General features: G+C 47.1%; 1 protein-coding gene across 1 annotated transcript; it reads left to right on the top strand.

Annotated features, from left to right (window-relative positions):
* The first annotated feature begins 10,260 nt into the window (after positions 1-10,260).
* On the top strand, positions 10,261-11,196 carry LOC142073480 (olfactory receptor 51G2-like). Its single transcript, XM_075133337.1, has one exon. The coding sequence runs from the start codon at positions 10,261-10,263 to the stop codon at positions 11,194-11,196; it is 936 nt and encodes a 311-aa protein (XP_074989438.1).
* Positions 11,197-21,598: the final 10,402 nt, after the last annotated feature.

Genomic DNA, 21,598 nt, shown 5'->3' with positions numbered 1-21,598 from the left:
AAGAGAGTTAATAAGTTACATGCACTGCTAATTTTACTAATAATTACATGAAGAACTAAACAGTACTTTTTACATTTGAAGGAGTACAATGCCCTAGAATGCAGGGACATTTTTATCCGGCTGATTCTGGGAAACCTTCCTGGGAGAGTGCATCAACCTCTTTGTTAGCTGAAATGTGTTGTATCTCAACATCAAAGTGTTGAATAGCTAAACTTCAGTGAAGATGTTTTTTGTTAGTCTCTCTGACTGTGTGAAGCCACTTCAGCGCAGCATGAAGAAAAGGAGGACTTGTGGCACCTTAGAGACTAACCAATTTATTTGAGCATGAGCTTTCGTGAGCTACAGCTCACTTCATCAGATGCATACCGTGGAAACTGCAGCAGACTTTATATATACACAGAGAATATGAAAAAATACCTCCTCCCACCCCACTGTCCTGCTGGTAATAGCTTATCTAAAGTGATCATCAGGTGGGCTATTTCCAGCACAAATCCAGGTTTTCTCACCCTCCACCCCCCCACACAAATTCACTCTCCTGCTGGTGATAGCCCATCCAAAGTGACAACTCTTTACACAATGTGCATGATAATAAAGTTGGGCCATTTCCTGCACAAATCCAGGTTCTCTCACCCCCTCACCCCCCTCCCAAAAACCACACACACAAACTCACTATCCTGCTGGTAATAGCTCATCCAAAGTGACCATTCTCCCTACAATGTGCATAATTAAGGTGGGCCATTTCCAGCACAAATCCAGGTTTTCTCACATCCCCCCCACCCCCATACACACACAAACTCACTCTCCTGCTGGTAATAGCTCATCCAAACTGACCACTCTCCAAGTTTAAATCCAAGTTAAACCAGAACATCTGGGGGGGGGGGGTAGGAAAAAACAAGAGGAAATAGGCTACCTTGCATAATGACTTAGCCACTCCCAGTCTCTATTTAAGCCTAAATTAATAGTATCCAATTTGCAAATGAATTCCAATTCAGCAGTTTCTCGCTGGAGTCTGGATTTGAAGTTTTTTGTTGTAAGGTAGCGACCTTCATGTCTGTGATTGCGTGACCAGAGAGATTGAAGTGTTCTCCGACTGGTTTATGAATGTTATAATTCTTGACATCTGATTTGTGTCCATTTATTCTTTTACGTAGAGACTGTCCAGTTTGACCAATGTACATGGCAGAGGGGCATTGCTGGCACATGATGGCATATATCACATTGGTGGATGTGCAGGTGAATGAGCCTCTGATAGTGTGGCTGATGTGATTAGGCCATGTGATGGTGTCCCCTGAATAGATATGTGGGCACAATTGGCAACGGGCTTTGTTGCAAGGATAAATAAATAAATAAATAGGTTAGTCTCTAAGGTGCCACAAGTACTCCTTTTCTTTTTGCGAATACAGACTAACACGGCTGTTACTCTGAAACCAGCGCAGCATGGTCATTCTGCAGTTGGAAGCGCAGTCCCCAAATGTATGGGCGTAGCTTCTCCAGAGCATACACAATGGCGTAACCTTCTTTTTCGGAGAGTGACCAGTGGCTTTGCCTCTCAGAAACTTCTTTTGTTGAGAAACACGACAGGATGGAATTGTTGATGTGGTCCTTACTGCATTTAAACTCCTCCTACTCCATGCTCGGAGGCATCTGTGATTCCCCATGAATCTGAGAATATAGCCACATCATCAAGGTAGGTGACTGCAAATTCCCCAAATCCAGCCAGAAGGTTATATACCAATTTCTGGAAGGTGGAGGGTGCATTTCACAGTCCGAAAGGGAGCAACCCTTGCGGATGATACTAAACTGGGAGGAGTGGTAGATACGCTGGAGGGCAGGGATACGATACAGAGGGACCTAGACAAATTGGAGGATTGGGCCAAAAGAAATCTGATGAGGTTCAATAAGGATAAGTGCAGGGTACTGCACTTAGGACGGAAGAACCCAATGCACAGCTACAGACTAGGGACCAAATGGCTAGGCAGCAGTTCTGCGGAAAAGGACCTAGGGGTGACAGTGGACAAGAAGCTGGATATGAGTCAGCAGTGTGCCCTTGTTGCCAAGAAGGCCAATGGTATTTTGGGATGTATAAGTAGGGGCATAGCGAGCAGATCGAGGGACGTGATTGTCCCCCTCTATTCGACATTGGTGAGGCCTCATCTGGAGTACTGTGTCCAGTTTTGGGCCCCACACTACAAGAAGGATGTGGATAAATTGGAAAGAGTCCAGCGAAGGGCAACAAAAATGATTAGGGGTCTGGAACACATGACTTCTGAGGAGAGGCTGAGGGAGCTGGGATTGTTTAGTCTGCAGAAGAGAAGAATGAGGGGGGATTTGATAGCTGCTTTCAACTACCTGAGAGGTGGTTCCAGAGAAGATGGTTCTAGACTATTCTCAGTGGTGGAAGAGGACAGGACAAGGAGTAATGGTCTCAAGTTGCAGTGGGGGAGGTTTAGGTTGGATATTAGGAAAAACTTTTTCACTAGGAGGGTGGTGAAACACTGGAATGCGTTGCCTAGGGAGGTGCTGGAATCTCCTTCCTTAGAAGTTTTTAAGGTCAGGCTTGACAAAGCCCTGGCTTGGATGATTTAACTGGGGATTTGTCCTGCTTTTGAGCAGGGGGTTGGACTAGATGACCTCCTGAGGTCCCTTCCAACTCTGATATTCTATGATTCTATGATACCCGCAACACAGAAACTTCTTTTATCTCACATGCCCTTACAAGCCTGACTGAGCCATAGGAGCCATTACTAATAAGCTGTCTGGAACATTCTCAGGAGGGCTCACCTGGTGAGGGATAAACTTCTCTTAAGGCCTATTGTTTCCCCTAATGGCCCATTACCCTGAACCGGCCCTTCACAGCTAGCTGTCTTCAATGGAAACATTCTACCTGGTGGTTGTCAAGCCAGTGTAACCACATTTGGAACATAGATCATAGAATCATAGAATCATAGAATATAAGGGTTGGAAGGGACCCCAGAAGGTCATCTAGTCCAACCCCCTGCTCAAAGCAGGACCAATTCCCAGTTAAATCATCCCAGTCAGGGCTTTGTCAAGCCTGACCTTAAAAACCTCTAAGGAAGGAGATTCTACCACCTCCCTAGGTAACGCATTCCAGTGTTTCACCACCCTCTTAGTGAAAAAGTTTTTCCTAATATCCAATCTAAACCTCCCCCACTGCAACTTGAGACCATTACTCCTCGTTCTGTCATCTGCTACAATTGAGAACAGTCTAGAGCCATCCTCTTTGGAACCCCCTTTCAGGTAGTTGAAAGCAGCTATCAAATCCCCCCTCATTCTTCTCTTCTGCAGGCTAAACAATCCCAGCTCCCTCAGCCTCTCCTCATAACTCATGTGTTCCAGTCCCCTAATCATTTTTGTTGCCCTTCGCTGGACTCTCTCCAATTTATCCACATCCTTCTTGAAGTGTGGGGCCCAAAACTGGACACAGTACTCCAGATGAGGCCTCACCAATGTCGAATAGAGGGGAACGATCACGTCCCTCGATCTGCTCGCTATGCCCCTACTTATACATCCCAAAATGCCACTGGCCTTCTTGGCAACAAGGGCACACTGCTGACTCATATCCAGCTTCTCGTCCACTGTCACCCCTAGGTCCTTTTCCGCAGAACTGCTGCCTAGCCATTCGGTCACTAGTCTGTAGCTGTGCATTGGGTTCTTCCGTCCTAAGTGCAGGACCCTGCACTTATCCTTATTGAACCTCATCAGATTTCTTTTGGCCCAATCCTCCAATTTGTCTAGGTCTTTCTGTATCCTATCCCTCCCCTACAGCGTATCTACCACTCCTCCCAGTTTAGTATCATCCGCAAATTTGCTGAGAGTGCAATCCACACCATCCTCCAGATCATTTATGAAGATATTGAACAAAACCGGCCCCAGGACCGACCCTTGGGGTACTCCACTTGATACCGGCTGCCAAGTAGATATGGAGCCATTGATCACTACCCGTTGAGCCCGACAATCTAGCCAGCTTTCTACCCACCTTGTAGTGCATTCATCCAGCCCATACTTCCTTAACTTGCTGACAAGAATACTGTGGGAGCCCGTGTCAAAAGCTTTGCTAAAGTCAAGAAACAATACATCCACTGCTTTCCCTTCATCCACAGAACCAGTAATCTCATCATAAAAGGCGATTAGATTAGTCAGGCATGACCTTCCCTTGGTGAATCCATGCTGGCTGTTCCTGATCACTTTCCTCTCATGCAAGTGCTTCAGGATTGATTCTTTGAGGACCTGCTCCATGATTTTTCCAGGGACTGAAGTGAGGCTGACTGGCCTGTAGTTCCCAGGATCCTCCTTCTTCCCTTTTTTAAAGATTGGCACTACATTAGCCTTTTTCCAGTCATCTGGGACTTCCCCAGTTCGCCACGAGTTTTCAAAGATAATGGCCAATGGCTCTGCAATCACAGCCGCCAGTTCCTTCAGCACTCTCGGATGCAACTCGTCCGGCCCCATGGACTTGTGCACGTCCAGCTTTTCTAAATAGTCCCTAACCACCTCTATCTCCACAGAGGGCTGGCCATCTCTTCCCCATTTTGTGATGCCCAGCGTAGCAGTCTGGGAGCTGACCTTGTTAGTGAAAACAGAGGCAAAAAAAGCATTGAGTACATTAGCTTTTTCCACATCCTCTGTCACTAGGTTGCCTTCCTCATTCAGTAAGGGGCCCACACATTCCTTGGCTTTCTTCTTGTTGCCAACATACCTGAAGAAACCCTTCTTGTTACTCTTGACATCTCTGGCTAGCTGCAGCTCCAGGTGCGATTTGGCCCTCCTGATAACATTCCTACATGCCCGAGCAATATTTTTATACTCTTCCCTGGTCATATGTCCAACCTTCCACTTCTTGTAAGCTTCTTTTTTATGTTTAAGATCCGCTAAGATTTCACCATTAAGCCAAGCTGGTCGCCTGCCATATTTACTATTCTTTCGACTCATCGGGATGGTTTGTCCCTGTAACCTCAACAGGGATTCCTTGAAATACAGCCAGCTCTCCTGGACTCCTTTCCCCTTCAAGTTAGTCCCCCAGGGGATCCTGGCCATCCGTTCCCTGAGGGAGTCGAAGTCTGCTTTCCTGAAGTCCAGGGTCCGTATCGTGCTGCTTACCTTTCTTCCCTGTGTCAGGATCCTGAACTCAACCAACTCATGGTCACTGCCTCCCAGATTCCCATCCACTTTTGCTTCCCCCACTAATTCTACCCGGTTTGTGAGCAGCAGGTCAAGAAAAGCGCCCCCCCTAGTTGGCTCCTCTAGCACTTGCGCCAGGAAATTGTCCCCTACGCTTTCCAAAAACTTCCTGGATTGTCTATGCACTGCTGTATTGCTCTCCCAGCAGATATCAGGAAAATTAAAGTCACCCATGAGAATCAGGGCATGCGATCCAGTAGCTTCCGTGAGCTGCCGGAAGAAAGCCTCATCTACCTCATCCCCCTGGTCCGGTGGTCTATAGCAGACTCCTACCACTACATCACTCTTGTTGCACACACTTCTAAACTTAATCCAGAGACACTCAGGTTTTTCTGCAGTTTCGTACCGGAGCTGCATCTATGTATCTATGTATAGATACATAGTCTATATTCATAAGTTCAGATATAAAAATGATACATGCACACAAATAGGATCATCATATTCTGGAAACCATAACTTTTTCATAGACACCTCATAGGCTATATTTTGTAGAAGATATGTCAGAACTACGTCATAAACATATCGCAAGGATACTACTGTGATGAATATGCGGGCAGTGTCACAACCGGCTCCTCGGCTGCCCTTGAACCTACAAGGTGAAAATAACAAGCTCAGGGTTTTTGGGACGAGAGAAGCTTTTCCCCAGGTTGGCTTCAGGTCTCAAGAGAGGTGGGTGGAACGGCTCGGCGGGGGCGGCTCCATCCCCATGGGCTGTGGAGGCTCTGGGCATCTCCAGGATGTGGGGGCTTGGCATTCCGGGTGCAGGGTAGGGTGTGCCTCATGCAGAAGGAGAGGGGCCGGTGGGCTCACCTCCCTCAAGAGTGACAGAAATATACGAATCTCTATATCTGTGGTATGCCCACACCTTGAATGCTTTGTGTCGTTCTGGTCGCCCCATCTCAGAAAAGATATATTAGACTTAGAAAATGTAGAGACAAAGGTGACAAAAATCTTTAGGGGCAGGGAACAGCTTCCATATGAGGAGAGGAAAAGCCTGGGAATTTTCAACTTGGAAAAGAGACGATTCAGAGGATATATGAGAGAGGTCTATAAAGTCATGATTGATGTGGAGAGTGATTCAGGAAGAGCTATTTGCCCCTTCACAGGGGTCACTCATGAAGATAATGAGCATCAGGTTTAAAAGAAACAAAACGAATTATTTCTTCACACAAGGCACAGTCAGCCTGTGGAACTCATTGCTAGGTGATGTTGTGAAGGCCAAATGCATAACTGGGTCCAGGTAAGATCAAGGGAGAGAGATTCATCAGTGGCTATTAGCCAGGATAGTGAGGGACGAAACCCCATGCACTGGCTGTCTGTAAACCACTGACTGTCAGAGGATGGGAGCAGACGACGGAGGATGAAACACTCAACAATTGCGCCGATCTGTTAATTGCCTCTGAAGCATCTTCACTGGCCATCGTCAAACGACAGGACACTGGGATAGATGGACCATTGGTCTGAATCCATACGGTCATTCTTATGTTCTGAATCTGTTCCTCTGATGGATGGTTTGATTCAGACAAGCCTTTTCCAGGGGCTCCCTCCATTATAGAGTTGTGTGGCCATCATCCATGGTAGGGTGCTAATACATATAGTTTCATTATGTATCTTTTTGGCCAGGACAGTCCCTTTTTTAAGTCCTGTGTCAGGCTTTTTTTTTTCCGGAAGGAGGAATTTGTCCTCTTTGCTCTTGCTGTCTTGATCAGCTGGAAACAGCAAAGAGGACGTATGTGACAGAAGTGGGGAAGTGGAGAGTGGAGGAATGTTCGGCGGAGGTGAGTGGAGATGCCAGCCACCTGCAAGAGATGAGGCAGAGCTGTGGGGGAGAAAACAGCCTCCTGAAACCCTGAGGGGGCCCTTACAGAGTTACAGCAATAGGCAACAGCATCTCATGGGGGTGGGAGCCTTAATGCGATCATCTGGGGGTCTCCTGTTTTCTCTTTGGGAATTATAGTCACCCTATGGGGCTGCTCAGTGTGGGACGCTGGTAGAGGGCTACTGACAGCTAGTGGCTGGAGCTGGGCTGGAAAACACACAACATTTTGACCCAAACTAAAATGTTTCCTTTGCATCCTTTTTGGGGGTGTGTCATAAATATAAAGGGAAGGGTAACCACCTTTCTGTATGGAGTGCTATAAAATCCCTCCTGGCCAGAAGCAACATCCTCTTACCTGTAAAGGGTTAAGAAGCTCAGCTAACCTGGCTGGCACCTGACCCAAAGGACCAGTAAGGAGACATGATACTTTGAAATCTTGGGGTGGGGGAAGGGTTTTGTTTGTGCTCATTGTTTACGTGGTTGTCCTCTCTTGGGACTGAGAAAGGAAAGACAGAAATCCATCTTCTCCTGCCTATCCTAATCCAAATCTCCAATATTGCAACCAGTTTAGGTAAGCCAGGCAAGACGGATGAGTTTATGTTTTGTTTTATGTGAATTTTCCCTGTCTTAAGAGGGAGGTTTATTCCTGTTTTCTGTAACTTTAAGGTTTTGCCCAGAGGGGGATCCTCTGTGTTTTTTATCTGAATACCCTGTAAAATATTTTCCATCCTGATTTTAGAAAGATGATTTTTACCTTTCTTTTTTTAATAAAACCCTTCTTTTCAGAACCTGACTGATTTTTCCATTGTTCCAAGATCTAGGAGTTTGGGTCTTTGATGGTTTTGTAACCAATTGGTTAGGATATTATTCTTAAGCCTCCCCAGGAAAGGGGGTGTAGGACTTGCGGGGATATTGTGGGGGAAGACGTCTCCCCAAGTCGTCTCTTCCCCTGTCCTTTGTTTAAAATGCTTGGAGGTGGCAGCATAGGGTTCAAGGACAAGGCAAAGTTTGTACCTTAGGGAAGTTTTTAAGCTTAGGGGTTCTTTCATGCGGGTCCCCACATCTGTACCCTAGGGTTCAGAGTGGGGAAGGAACCCTGACAGGGTGACTTTTCATAGAAAATGGAACATTGTTCTCTGAAAGCTCAGCTGCCATGATGTTACCCAGCTGCAGCTGCCTGGATCCCCAAAAGAAATGGGAGGCTTTTCATCTGCCTCGTCCTCAGAACATAAATGATGGTTGAACTGATGAAGGGACTCCCTTTCTGGAACGATCCGAGGGAAATTTCCATGTAGGGAGCCTTGTGGAATCTCCCTTCCCTGGCCTGCACCCTGGGTTTGTAATACAGGACAGGGGGCTGCTGGGGAGAAATCTGGTCCTATATTAATAATATTTTCATTGTTAATTTACTTATTTATTAATTTTATTTCAGCAAGATCACAGCTGTAACATTGTTACCAGGTGGCCGCCCCCGAGGTAGCCATGTGACTAATCGGAACCATACGAACAGTGACGACAAACCCGGATCCCAGGAATAGAGCCTGCAGCAGGGCTTGGCACTGCAGTCCAGTTGACTAGCATCACCGCGCATCCCCTGTGATTTGGCCTCCTGCAGTTTGCCATTGGCTGTCACGGGGATGAAACCTGGTGCAAACTAAGCTGAGCAGCTAAGGTTCCCTGATGGCCAAGTAGGCCCCAAGGGAATGTGCTAACCTGCTTCATAAAGAGAGTTTCCTCCCTGTCTGAACAGATACTGCCTGCAGCCTGCTGCCCACGCAACCTCTCCGGTGACTCCTTGTGCAACAGGGTGAAGACCTCTGGTGTCAGCAGCTCCCCTTCCAGCAGGAATTGGGTACGTTGGCAGGTTTGGCTATCTTTAAAATGTGAAGTAAAGGGGAAAGGCTGCAAGGTGTTTCCATTGGCAGATATTGTCTGAAGCAGCAGAGGACTCAGTGATGGGGCTGGAGGGAAGGCAGCGCTAGGTCATTTGGGAACTCCTCCCCTACATCTACCCATGCTGCACAGTGAATAATTTCAGCTACACAGAAATCTGACATTCAAAGCGAGCCCAGAGTGTTTTAAAACCCTGACGCCCCATGTCAGGATTTCCAAAGAGCTCCTCTTTCTGTAGATGCCGTGTGCTCTGGGCCCGATAATGCTCTGGGCTGCGAAAGAAGAGACCCCAGGGAATAAGAGTTACTAGTTCCCCAATCACGCCAGGTTTATTTTGTCCTGGAAATTTAATCAGCAAATGCATTTTTAACCATTTTATTCTCTGGATCGATTGTGAATCCGTGCACTCAACCACTTTGTAATACCTGTGAAAGACTTTCCAAAAGGTCCTGGAGAACAGAACCGCTGGTCCGTGTTTCAGCAAAGAGTAGATCTGAGGTGCATGAAAGGGGAGAGTAATAGTGGTTTCAATGTGATTTACACACATCACCTGTTAAACAAGCTTGGCTGAGGTAACTTGCACACTCAGCTGGATATTAGTGCAAATTTAGTGTTTGCACTATTCACCCTTTTGTAACAGCAACCCCACCCCGCCCAGCTGAAATAACTCTCTGTCTTTTCTGTCAAGCTTCTCATTTGCCAAATACAGGATGCAGATCCTGTGAGGATGAAGGGAAGTCTATAGGACAATTGAACTCTCTGCATTCAGTCAACATTGGCTAGGAAAATCACTTCAGCTTCTCTTGGAGGGATTTTGGGGGGTCAGAGTATATCAATGGGAGCATTTGGCAAGGGAAAGTTAATGGAGTCCTCTTCTAATTGAATTGACACATGTAAATCTGGAGTCATGCCGTTACAGTCAATGTTATTGAATTCAGAAAATGGCGCGAAAAATGATCTCCTGTGCTCCAAAGAGGTAGTGGCATAATTTGGACTCTCCGGATAGGATAAAGTGCCACACTCAGAAGTGCAGGGCCAAAAAGGGTGTCTGTGGGAAGGTCACAATTGCAAAAGCACACAGTGCTCCAATGGGCTGCGGAACTCTGAGCCACAAGATATCAATGGGGCCAGTTGCTTAGAAGAATGCAAAGAGGGGCAGGGTGTTTATATGGGTTACTATTGGTGCTGAAAATCCAAAACTATGTTTTTGCTGATCTTCCTTGAACTCCAGGGAGTCTCTAGAATTCCACTCAGAGCAGAATGATATCTCAATAAATATCATCTAGTCTCCTGTGCTTTTTCCTTCCAGGAAGAAAAGTTTAAAACTCATCGGACCTTCTCAGTCCATTATGTCAGCTGTCAATGAAACTAAATTCAACCCTGCTGTTTTCTTTCTCACCGAGATACCTGGGAAGGAAGACGTCCATCTCTGGATCTCTATCCCCTTCTGCTTAGTGTATGTTACTTCAATAGTAGGAAATTCACTCATTCTGTTTGCTATAAAAACAGATCCAAGCCTCCATGAGCCCATGTACATTTTACTTTCCATGTTGGCCTTCACAGACCTTGGTTTATCGATAACCACCATACCGACGACACTGGGTATATACTTGTTTAACTCTAGGGAAATCAGCCTCAATGCTTGTTTTACTCAGATGTTCTTTATCCACTTTCTTGCAACACTTGAATCCGCCATGCTTTTGATGATGGCCTTTGATCGCTTCATTGCTATCTGTAACCCACTGAGATATGCTTCCATCTTAACCCTGCCGAGAATAGCCAAGATGGGGTTGGTGGTTGTGCTAAGAGGTGTGGCCATAGAATTACCATTCCCCTTACTCCTGAAACAGTTCCAATACTGTCGAGCCAACGTCCTCTCCCATTCCTACTGTCTGTACCAGGACATCATGAAGTTGGCATGTGCGGACATCACATTCAATAATATCCATGGCTTGTTTGTAACACTCCTAACGCTGTGGTTGGACTCGCTGCTCATCTTCCTCTCTTATGTGATGATCCTCAAAGCAGTGCTGAGTATCGCATCCCACATGGAGTGCCTCAGGGCCTTGAACACCTGCGTCTCCCACCTCTGTGCCGTCCTGGTTTTCTACATGCCAGAGTTCAGCCTGACTCTCATACACAGATTCTGGAAGAGCTCTTCTCCCTTGCTTCAAATTCTCCTGGGCTATATCTACTTGCTGGGCCCGCCCCTGATTAATCCAGTAGTGTACAGCGTGCAAAGCAAACACCTTCGTGCAAGGATAATTAGGGTGTTTGTCAAATGAATAGTCAGTTCATCATCCAGTGACACAGGAGTTAAGAAAATCAGGCCGTGGCCACCTATTCAATCCTGGAACCTTACGTGTGAGCCTAGGGCCATGTCTACACGATCTCCGATTGCTCTGCTGTCGACTCCGGAACTCCACCAGGGCAAGAGGCGGAAGCGGAGTCAACAGGGGGGCTGCGGCCGTTGATCCAACGCCGTGAGGCCATGGAGGAAGTGATTCTAAGTCGATCTAAGATACGTCAACTTCAGCTATGCTATACTCGTAGCTACAGTTGCATATCCTAGATCAATTCCGCCCCCCCAGTGTAGACCAGGCCTAGAAGAGCTACTGATTTCCACTCTTTAGAGAGAGGTTCAGATGGGGTGTAAGACATGGAGCAGTGGACATGGGGCTGTTCCCACTCGCTGGTCAGAGAGGACACGGCACTGGGGGAAGGAGACCAAGGCAGGCAGCAGCATATACGAAGTGACTGTGCTCATGGAGAGCCAGGGGACTCGTGAGATGTTGGCCCATGAAGCGCCATATCGGTGGCTGTTCCAACCTCAGAATTCCGGTCAATACAGTGAATCAAGAAAAGGGGTGTGGAGGTTGTTTCCCATTTCACCTGGCCTGACACACTGTCCAAATCATAGAATCATAGAATCATAGAATATCAGGGTTGATAGGGACCTCAGGAGATCATCTAGTCCAACACCCTGCTCAAACCAGGAACAATTCCCATCTAAATCATCCCAGCCAGGGCTTTGTCAAGCCTGACCTTAAAAACTTCAAAGGAAGTGTGCCATTGGCCTTCTTGGCAACAAGGGCACACTGTTGACTCATATCCAGCTTCTTGTCCACTGTAACCCCGTGGTCCTTTTCTGCAGAACTGCTGCTGAGCCATTCGGTCCCTAGCCTGTAGCGGTGCATGGGATTTTTCCATCCTAAGTGCAGGACTCTGCATTGGTCCTTGTTGAACCTCATCAGATTTATTTTGGCCCAGTCCTCTAATTTGTCCAGGGCCCTCTGTATCCTATCCTTAGCCTCCAGCGTATCTACCTCTCCTCCCAGTTTAGTGTCATCTGCAAACTTGCTGAGGTCTTGCAGCGCTCTGCTGCAGTCACAGTCCTCGACCTTCCTGAGCACTCTGGGAGCTTCATGATCCATTCCACAGCTGTGGACAGGGGCTATTCAAGGGACACAGTCCCGCACCCTTCCCCCATGCCCTCACCCAGGTGCTTGAGACTGAGTCATGTCAGAGACATGATTAACACAGGAGCCCCATGAGAAGCCATTCACGTAACAGCCCCCACCCCTTATTATTGGCTCTGCACACAGAATCATATTTCCTAGGACTCCTCCCCTCTGTTTGTGCTGCCCCAGCAATGCAGAGGGGTAGAAACAGGCCTCAGGTCTCCAACAGAGTCACGGCGATCTCCTGTCTCAGCCCAGCCCATTCAGTGTAGGCTGAGCACCTTCTCAAAAGCCAAAAGCAGGACACAGGCAGGAGCCATGCACCCTACATGGCCTCACCCCGGCATCTTCTTCCCCCCTGAACTCCCACCTCCTGGTCCTCCTCTTTCCTCAAGTGTCGCTCACTGACTAGGCTGGGCATAACAGACAGGCCATGGTAAGAGGAGCCCTGGGAGCAAGTGCTGCTCTGGGGAACCCCAGACCCTCCACCTGTCCCCTAACTGGGGGGCATAGAAGGGGGGAGGGGTGGCTAAGGACCTCCTCCTCCCCCGAACTGTGAAAAGGGTGGTGCTGCCCATGAGGCTTGGGCAGGCGTGGATCAGCATGGCAGGTAATTCAGGACAAATGCTGTTTTAAAGTCATTCAGCCCACAGCGGGACTTGAACTCTGTATTTCGGGACTCTCCTGCCCAACTGGAGATGGGCAGTCCACCCTAATTCACCACTCCTTTTGCCCCACCACCACAGCCAGAGCCAGAGTAGCGAGCCCCCCTCTCCCAGAGCAGCCCAGAGCTTCCACACACCGCATGGCTGAACCAATGATCCCCCCCACCCCACCCCCAATGTTGGAGGAGCCCTGGGACGGCTGGAGCACTGCCTGCCATGCCGAGCTCACTCTCCTGAGACCCCAAGCCAGCCCATGGGAAAAGCATGTCTCTTCCCAAAGAACCTGAGCTTTTTATATGCCCCCGATATTGATCTTAGTGCTATGATTGTGGTATGACTATGATCTAGTTATGTGTGTCTTGTCGAAAAAAGATTCTTGGATGTTTACGATAGAAAGCTATGATTTGCAGGATTTGATGGTCCTATTTGTGTGCTTGTATCATTTTTGCATCTGAAATTATAAATCTGGACTATGTATCTGTATTTCAAATGTAGTTCACTCCATTTTCGTAGGTGTATTTTTCTGCTGTATAACACGGGGAGTGACACCATCTCTTGGCCTCACTCCCCACACAAGAGAACTACTGGAAACACCTGAGGAACAATTTCTGAACATGGGGAAGTGCTGATCCCAAGCTAAAAGGATTTCTAGCTTGTGTTTGAAAATTTGATGGACTGCTTGTTTCATCACCCAGGGTGAGAAATTGTTCATTCATATCCAATTTATTTTGTGTGTTTTCATTTGTTGTTTACATGCTAGATATTGTGCTTTAATCTGGTTCTATCCATTTAAAATCCATATTTTTGTAGGTAATAAAACTATTTTATGCTTTATCTTTACCAGCGTGTTTTGAGTAAAGTGTCTGGGGAAAATCCCAGCTCTGTGTACAAAGCCTGTCGTATATCCTTCCCACATCAAGGGGAAAGCCACCTAGATTAATGAGCTTGTGTTGTACTCCTGTGCCGTGCAAAATGGTATAATTTGGGGTTTATAGTCCAGTAAGGGAGCAAGGGCTGGGGAGTTGGGAAATTGTCTGTTGCCTCCAGCCTGTCCTTGAGTGGCTCACTAAAGCACTCAGGCCGCTCAATTGGGGGTGTGGCGCCACCTACCGTTGTGTTGGGTGATGACAGGGCTTGAAGAGGCTGTCTTTGTCACCAGCAAAGCAGTGTACGATTGGCCAGCCATGCTGGCGGGATGAGCGGCACAGGGGTTCCCACAGTACCGAGACTGCCCCCTGGGGGTGACAACCTGTCACAGCGCTCTGTGTTTCTCAGCTTCCTGGTTTCATCAGTAATCTCCATGGAGTGCAGCGAGATTCCTGAAGAAGCTGAGTAGCACATATTGCCTCCTCAGCTACCCTGGAACCTGCATGGCACAGAAGAATAAATAGTTCCCTGTGCGAACTCTGCAACTGGCAGCGAGTGGCCACAGCAGCACCAGGGAGGCTGAGCCTGTCCAGGCCTATATCCACCACTGGCACTTCCCCCCGTTCAGTCTTTGTTCCTCAGGTGTTTGCAGGAGTTCCCTTGTGTAGGGAGTGAGGCCAAGAGATGGTGTTATTCCCCAGCTTAGATAGTGGAAAAATACAGGTAACCACAATGGAGTCAGTGTCATGTGGTCTGGTCACATGCTGTTAAGGTGAATCCCCACTCTGTCACTCCGAGTGCAGAAGGTGGGGCCCACAAGGAGTCTAAAAAATAATACTGGCCACTCCAGGCTTGTAGTAAACTCCCAAGGTTACAGCTTTTCTCTGACCGTAGCTTGGTAATTCCTGACACCACCCAAATGCAAAAAAAAAACCAAAAACAAAAACAAAATAAAACAACTTGGACCCAGGAAGGAGCACTTGGGAATTCCTCTCTGTGGGGGATGCAAAAGTCCTCCCCCCGTTCCCCGGGGAAGAACTGGAAAAGAAAACAAAGGAAAGTAGCTGTTGCCACCAGCTAATCAAACAGCATGTGCACAAACCTCTTAGAACACCAAAAATCCAGTCCTCTTCTTAAAAAAGGGAAATTTTATTAAAAACAAAGAGGAAGAAAAATACATCGAGAACTTAGGCTTTTGCTAGATTTGAAAAGAGCAATTCCAAAAATTAAGGACCCAAAATAGCTTTCGTGGGGGTTCAGCTTAAAGGTTACAAGCAAACAAAAGCATCTGGGATTAGCACAGAGGAGCTCCAAAAGCCAAAACAAAGAAATAAACCTAATCATGTCTCTTTAACCATGCCCTGTCCCATGATTTCTTCTAGGTATGGAAGATGAATTTTTATACCTGGTTCAAGACTTACACAGCATTGCTGCTTACAGCATTGCTGGTCCCTGTCTCCTTCTCCAGAGACCAACAGACAAAGGGAAAGTCTCTTTCCCAAGTTGAAAAGTTTTAGCCTTCCCATTGGCTCTTTTGGTTAGGTGCCTACTCCTTTTGTTTTACCTGTGGGCTTGTTCAGTTACATGCACTGCTAATTTTACTAATAATTACATGAAGAACTAAACAGTACTTTTTACATTTGAAGGAGTACAATGCCCTAGAATGCAGGGACATTTTTACCCGGCTGATTCTGGGAAACCTTCCTGGGAGAGTGCATCAACCTCTTTGTTAGCGGAAATGTGTTGTATCTCAACATCAAAGTGTTGACTAGCTAAACTGCAGCAAAGATGGTTTTTGTTTGTCTCTCTGACTGTGTGAAGCCACTTCAGCGCAGCATGGTCATTCTGCAGTTGGAAGCGCAGTCCCCAAATGTATGGGCGTAGCTTCTCCAGAGCATACACAATGGTGTAATCTTCTTTTTCGGAGAGTGACCAGTGGCTTTCCCTCTCGGAAAGTTCTTTTGCTGAGAAACACAACAGGATGGAATTGTTGATGTGGTCCTTATTGCTTTTAAACTCCTCCTACACCATGCTCGGAGGCATCTGTGATTCCCCATGAATCTGAGAATATAGCCACATCATCAAGGTAGGTGACTGTAAATTCCCCACATCCAGCCAGAAGGTTATGTAGCAATTTCTGGAAGGTGGAGGATGCATTTCCCAGTCCAAAAGGGAGCTACCCCCCCCCCCCTACAGAAACTTCATTTATCTCACATGCCCTTGCATGCCCGACTGAGTCATAGGAGCCATTACAAATAGGCTGTCTGGAACATTGTCAGGAAGGCTCACCTGGTGAGGGAAAAACTTCTCTTAAGGCCTATTGTATCCCCTAATGGCCCACTACCCTGAACCGGCCCTTCACAACTAGCTGTCTTCAATGGAAACATTCTACCTGGTGGTTGTCAACCCAGTGTAACCACATCTGGAACATAGATACATAGTCTATATTCGTAAGTTTAGATATAAAAATGATACATGCACACAAATTGGATCATCATATTGTGGAAACCATAACATTTTCATAGACACCTCACAGGCTATATTTTGTAGAAGATATGTCAGAACTACGTCATAAACATATCGCAAGGATACTACTGTGATGAATATGTGGGCAGTGTCACAACCCCTCTCCTCGGCTGCCCTGGAATCTACAAGGAGAAAATAACAAGCTCAGGATTTTTGGGACGAGAGAAGCTTTTCCCCAGGTTGGCTTCAGGTCTCAAGAGAGGTGGAGTGGCACAGCTGGGGCGGAGGAGCGGCTCCATCCCCGTGGGCTGTGGAGGAGCTGGGCATCTCCAGGATGGGGGGGCTTGGCATTCCGGGTGCAGGGTAGGGTGTGCCTCGTGCAGAAGGAGAGGGACCGGCGGGCTCGCCTCCCCGAAGGTGACAGAAATATATACAAATCTAAATCTATGGTATGCCCACACCTTGAATACTTTGTGTCGTTCTGGTCGCCCCATCTCAGAAAAGACATATTAGACTTGGAAAGTGTACAGACAAAGGTGACAAAAATCTTTAGGGGCAGGGAACAGCTACCATATGAGGAGAGGAAAAGCCTGGGAATTTTCAACTTGGAAAAGAGACGATTCAGAGGAGATATGAGAGAGGTCTGTAAAGTCATGATTGATGTGGAAGAAGTGATTCAGGAAGAGCTATTTGCCCCTTCACAGGGGTCACCCGTGAAGTTAATGAGCATCAGGTTTAAAAGAAACAAAAGGAAGTATTTCTTCATACAAGGCACAGTCAGCCTGTGGAACTCATTGCTAGGTGACGTTGTGAAGGCCAAATGCATAACTGGGTCCAGGTAAGATCAAGAGAGAGAAGTTCATCAGTGGCTATTAGCCAGGATAGTGAAAGACGAAACCCCATGCTCTGGCTGTCTGTAAACCACTGACTGTCAGAGGATGGCAGCAGATGACAGAGGATGAAACACTCAACAATTGCGCTGATCTGTTAATTGCCTCTGAAGCATCTTCACTGGCCATTGTCAAACGACAGGACACTGGGCTAGATGGACCATTCGTCTGAATCCATACGGTCATTCTTATATTCTGAATCTGTTCCTCTGATGGATGGTTTGATTCAGACAAGCCTTTTCCAGGGGCTCCCTCCATTATAGGACTTGTGTGGCCATCATCCATGGTAGGGTGCTAATACATATAGTTTCATTATGTATCTTTTTGGCCAGGACAGTCCCTTTTTTAAGTCCTGTGTGAGACTTTTTTTTTTTTTCTGGAAGGAGGAATTTGTCCTCTTTGCTCTTGCTGTCATGATCAGCTGGGAACAGCAAAGAGGAGATATGCCCACTTCTGTCAAAGAAGTGGAGAGTGGAGGAATGTTCGGCGGAGGTGAGTGGAGATGCCAGCCACCTGCAAGGGATGAGGCAGAGCTGTTGGGCAGGAAACAGCCTCCTGAAACCCTGAGGGGGCCCTTACAGAGTTACAGCAATAGGCAACAGCATCTCATGGGGGTGGGAGCCTTAATGCGATCATCTGGGGGTCTCCTGTTTTCTCTTTGGGAATTATAGTCACCCTATGGGGCTGCTCAGTGTGGGAGGCTGATGGAGGCTACTGCCAGTTAGTGGCATGGTCCTATAGTACAAGTGACAGAGGCTGATGGTTTGAGCTGGAGCTGGAGCTGGAGCTGGAGCCTGGCTGGAAAACACACAACATTTTGACCCAAACTAAAATGTTTCCTTTGCATCCTTTTTGGGAGTGTGTCATAAATATAAAGGGAAGGGTAACCACCTTTCTGTATGGAGTGCTATAAAATCCCTCCTGGCCAGAAGCAACATCCTCTTACCTGTAAAGGGTTAAGAAGCTCAGCTAACCTGGCTGGCACCCGACCCTAAGGACCAATAAGGAGACATGATACTTTCAAATCTTGGGGTGGGGGAAGGGTTTTGTTTGTGCTCCTTCTTTATGTGGTTGTCCTCTCTTGGGACTGAGAGAGGTAAGACAGAAATCCATCTTCTCCTGCCTATCCTAATCCAAGTCTCCAATATTACAACCAGTGTAGGTAAGCCAGGCAAGATGGGTGAGTTTATCTTTTGTTTTATGTGAATTTTCCCCGTGTTAAGAGGTAGGTTTATTCTTGGGTGGTTTTTTTTTTTTGGTTTTTTTTTTGTATGTTTATGGTTTTGCCCAGAGGGGGATACTCTGTGTTTTGTATCTGAATACCCTGTAAAGTATTTTCCATCCTGATTTTACAGAGATGATTTTTACCTTTCTTTTTTTAATAAAACCCTTCTTTTCAGAACCTGACTGATTTTTCTATTCTTCCAAGATCCAGGGGTTTGGGTCTTTGATGGTTTTGTAACCAATTGGTTAGGCTATTATTTTTAAGCCTCCCCAGGAAAGGGGGTGTAGGACTTGGGGGGATATTTTGGGGGAAGACATCTCCAGGTGGTCTCTTCCCCTGTTCTTTGTTTAAAATGCTTGGTGGTGGCAGCATAGGGTTCAAGGACAAGGCAAAGTTTGTACCTTGAGGAAGTTTTTAACCTAAGCTGTGTTAAGGAAAAGTTAGCACATGTGACTCCATTTTGGTTTTGGGCCCACCATTGTTTAAATGCCAGCACATCATACACCAGGAGGAGTAATCCTTAGATATTGAATCCCTGTGAAAATCCTCCTCCTTGTCTCCAGCCTGCCTTGACTCCCAGTATCTGGTTTTTGTCAGTCTCTAACTCCCTGTCTCTTGGCCTTGATGTGAGGCCTCCCATCCTGATAATAAAGGTTACTGATGCATGGCTTTAGGACCATGCTGTGTAATTAACATACTGGTATAGCACGAGGAATGCACCAAGCAGGGATAGGTGGTAGATAAGACAAGGGTTTGTTTATTGGCTAAGGTTTCCGATGCAGGAGGGCAACATGCTTTGCTAAAAGGTATGTAACCTTTGTATAATCTGCATTCAGGGTCCCCTCCTGGCTAGCAGGGGAGCACCACGCTCGAGCGTAATAAACTTAGTGTCTTTTGGGAACTCTGCAGTTGTGGACTTTGTTTCTGTGCCTCAGCCTAGATTCGAACTGTGCGTGACCTATCAGGTATAATTCGCAGCACTGGTGTGCGTGTCCTACCAGGTTTAATTCGCAGCACTTGTGTGCGTGTCCTACCAGGTGTAATTCATAGCACTTGTGTTCGTGTCCTACCAGGTGTAATTCATAGCACTTGTGTGCGTGTCCTACAAGGTGTAATTCGTAACACCTGGTAAGAATAAGCTTAGGGGGTCTTTCATGCGGTTCCCCACATCTCTACCCTAGAGTTCAGAGTGGGGAAGGAACCCTGACAGGGTGACTTTTCACAGAAAATGGAACATTGTTCTCTGAAAGCTCAGCTGCCATGATGCTGCCCAGCTACACCTGCCTGGATCCCCAAGAGAAATGGGAGGCTTTTCATTTGCCTCGTCCTCAGAACATAAATGATGGTTGAACTGACAGAGTCTCTGGCTGCGCTCTGGGTATGGAAAGGTCAAAACCTCCTGACAAGTCTGCAGCTGGGTTATTGTGCCCGTTAGCTACTCTCCCCAGCCTTCCCACCTGTGTGTTGCCCCCTCCACACTGTACCATGTCCCTTCAGCACATCCTGTGGGCAGTGGCTACTGTGACAGACCCTGGTAGCACATCTCTGATGAGCCTGTGCTAGAGGGAGCTGGAGAGGGTCCTAGAGCAGGCGTGGAGGCCTAGAGATTGTGGGTGGGGAGGCCTAGCTATCAGTGGATCACCAAGATCTTTGCGTAACTTTGGGGATCCCTTGATCCTGGGTCCCCCTTTTCATTCCTCAGGGAGAAGGGAAGGGACCCCCTTCCTGGAATGATCCAAGGGAAATTTCCATGTTGGGAGCCCTGTGGAATCTCCCTTCCCTGGCCTGCACCCTGGGTTTGTAATGCAGGACAGAGGGCTACTGGGGAGAAATCTGGTCCTATATTAGTAATATTTTTATTATTAATTTACTTATTTATTAATTATATTTGAGCAAGATCACAGCTGTGCCACTGTTACCACGTGGCCGCCCCGAGGTAGCCATGTGACTAATCAGAACCATACGAACAGTGACGACAAACCTGGATCCCAGGAATAGAGCCTGCAGCAGGGCTTGGCACTGAAGTCCAGTTGACTAGCATCACTGCACATCCCCTGTGATTTGGCCTCCTGCAGTATGCCATTGGCTGTCACGGGGATTAAACCTGGTGCAAACTAAGCCAAGCAGCTGAGGTTCCCTGATGGCCAAGTAGGCCCCAAGGGAATGTGCAAACCTGCTTCATAAAGAGTTTCCTCCCTGTCTGAACAGATACTGCCTGCAGCCTGCTGCCCACGCAACCTCTCCGGTGACTCCTTGTGCTACAGGGTGAAGACCTCTGGTGTCAGCAGCTCCCCTTCCAGCAGGAATTGGGTACGTTGGCAGGTTTGGCTATCTTTAAAATGTGAAGTGGAGGGGAAAGGCTGCATCGTGTTTCCATTGGCAGATATTGTCTGAAGCAGCAGAGGACTCAGTGATGGAGCTGGAGGAAAGGAAGCGCCACGTCATTTGGGAACTCCTCCCCTACCTCTATCCATGCTGCACAGTGAATAATTTCAGCTACACAAAATCTGACATTCCAAGCGAGCTCAGAGTGTCAAAACCCTGATGCCCTCTGTCAGGATTTCTCAAGGGCTCCTCTTTCTGTAGATGCCTTGTGCTCTGGGCCCGATAATGCTCTGGGCTGAGCAAGAAGAGACCCCAGGGAATAAGAGTTACTAGTTCCCCAATCAAGCCAGGTTTATTTTGTCCTGGAAATTTAATCAGCAAATGCATTTTCAACCATTTTATTCTCTGGCTCGATTGTGAATGCAAGAATTCAGGGCCATGCACTCAACCACTTTGTAATACCTGTGAAAGACTTTCCAAAAGGTCCTGGAGAACAGAACCGCTGGTCCATGTTTCATCAAAGAGTAGATCTGCGATGCATGAAAGGGGAGAGTAATAGTGGTTTCAATGTAGTTTACACACATCACCTGTTACACGAGCATGGTTGAAGTAACTTGCACACTCAGCGGGATATTAGTGCAAACTTAGTGTTAGCACTATTCACCCTTTTGTAACATCAACCCCACCCTAGCTGAAATAACTCTCTGTCTTTTCTGTCAAGCTTCTCATTTGCCAAATACAGGATGCAGATCCTGTGAGGATGAAGGGAAGTCTATAGGACAATTGAA

The sequence above is a fragment of the Caretta caretta genome, chromosome 1 (genome assembly GCF_965140235.1).
Source record: "Caretta caretta isolate rCarCar2 chromosome 1, rCarCar1.hap1, whole genome shotgun sequence".
Lineage (NCBI taxonomy): Eukaryota > Metazoa > Chordata > Testudines > Cheloniidae > Caretta > Caretta caretta.
This window is presented reverse-complemented; position numbering and strand designations above follow the sequence as displayed.

What these genes read in the sequence shown, in the direction of transcription:
- LOC142073480 (XM_075133337.1), top strand. Translation starts at nt 10,261, where the DNA reads ATGTCAGCTGTCAATGAAACTAAATTCAACCCTGCTGTTTTCTTTCTC.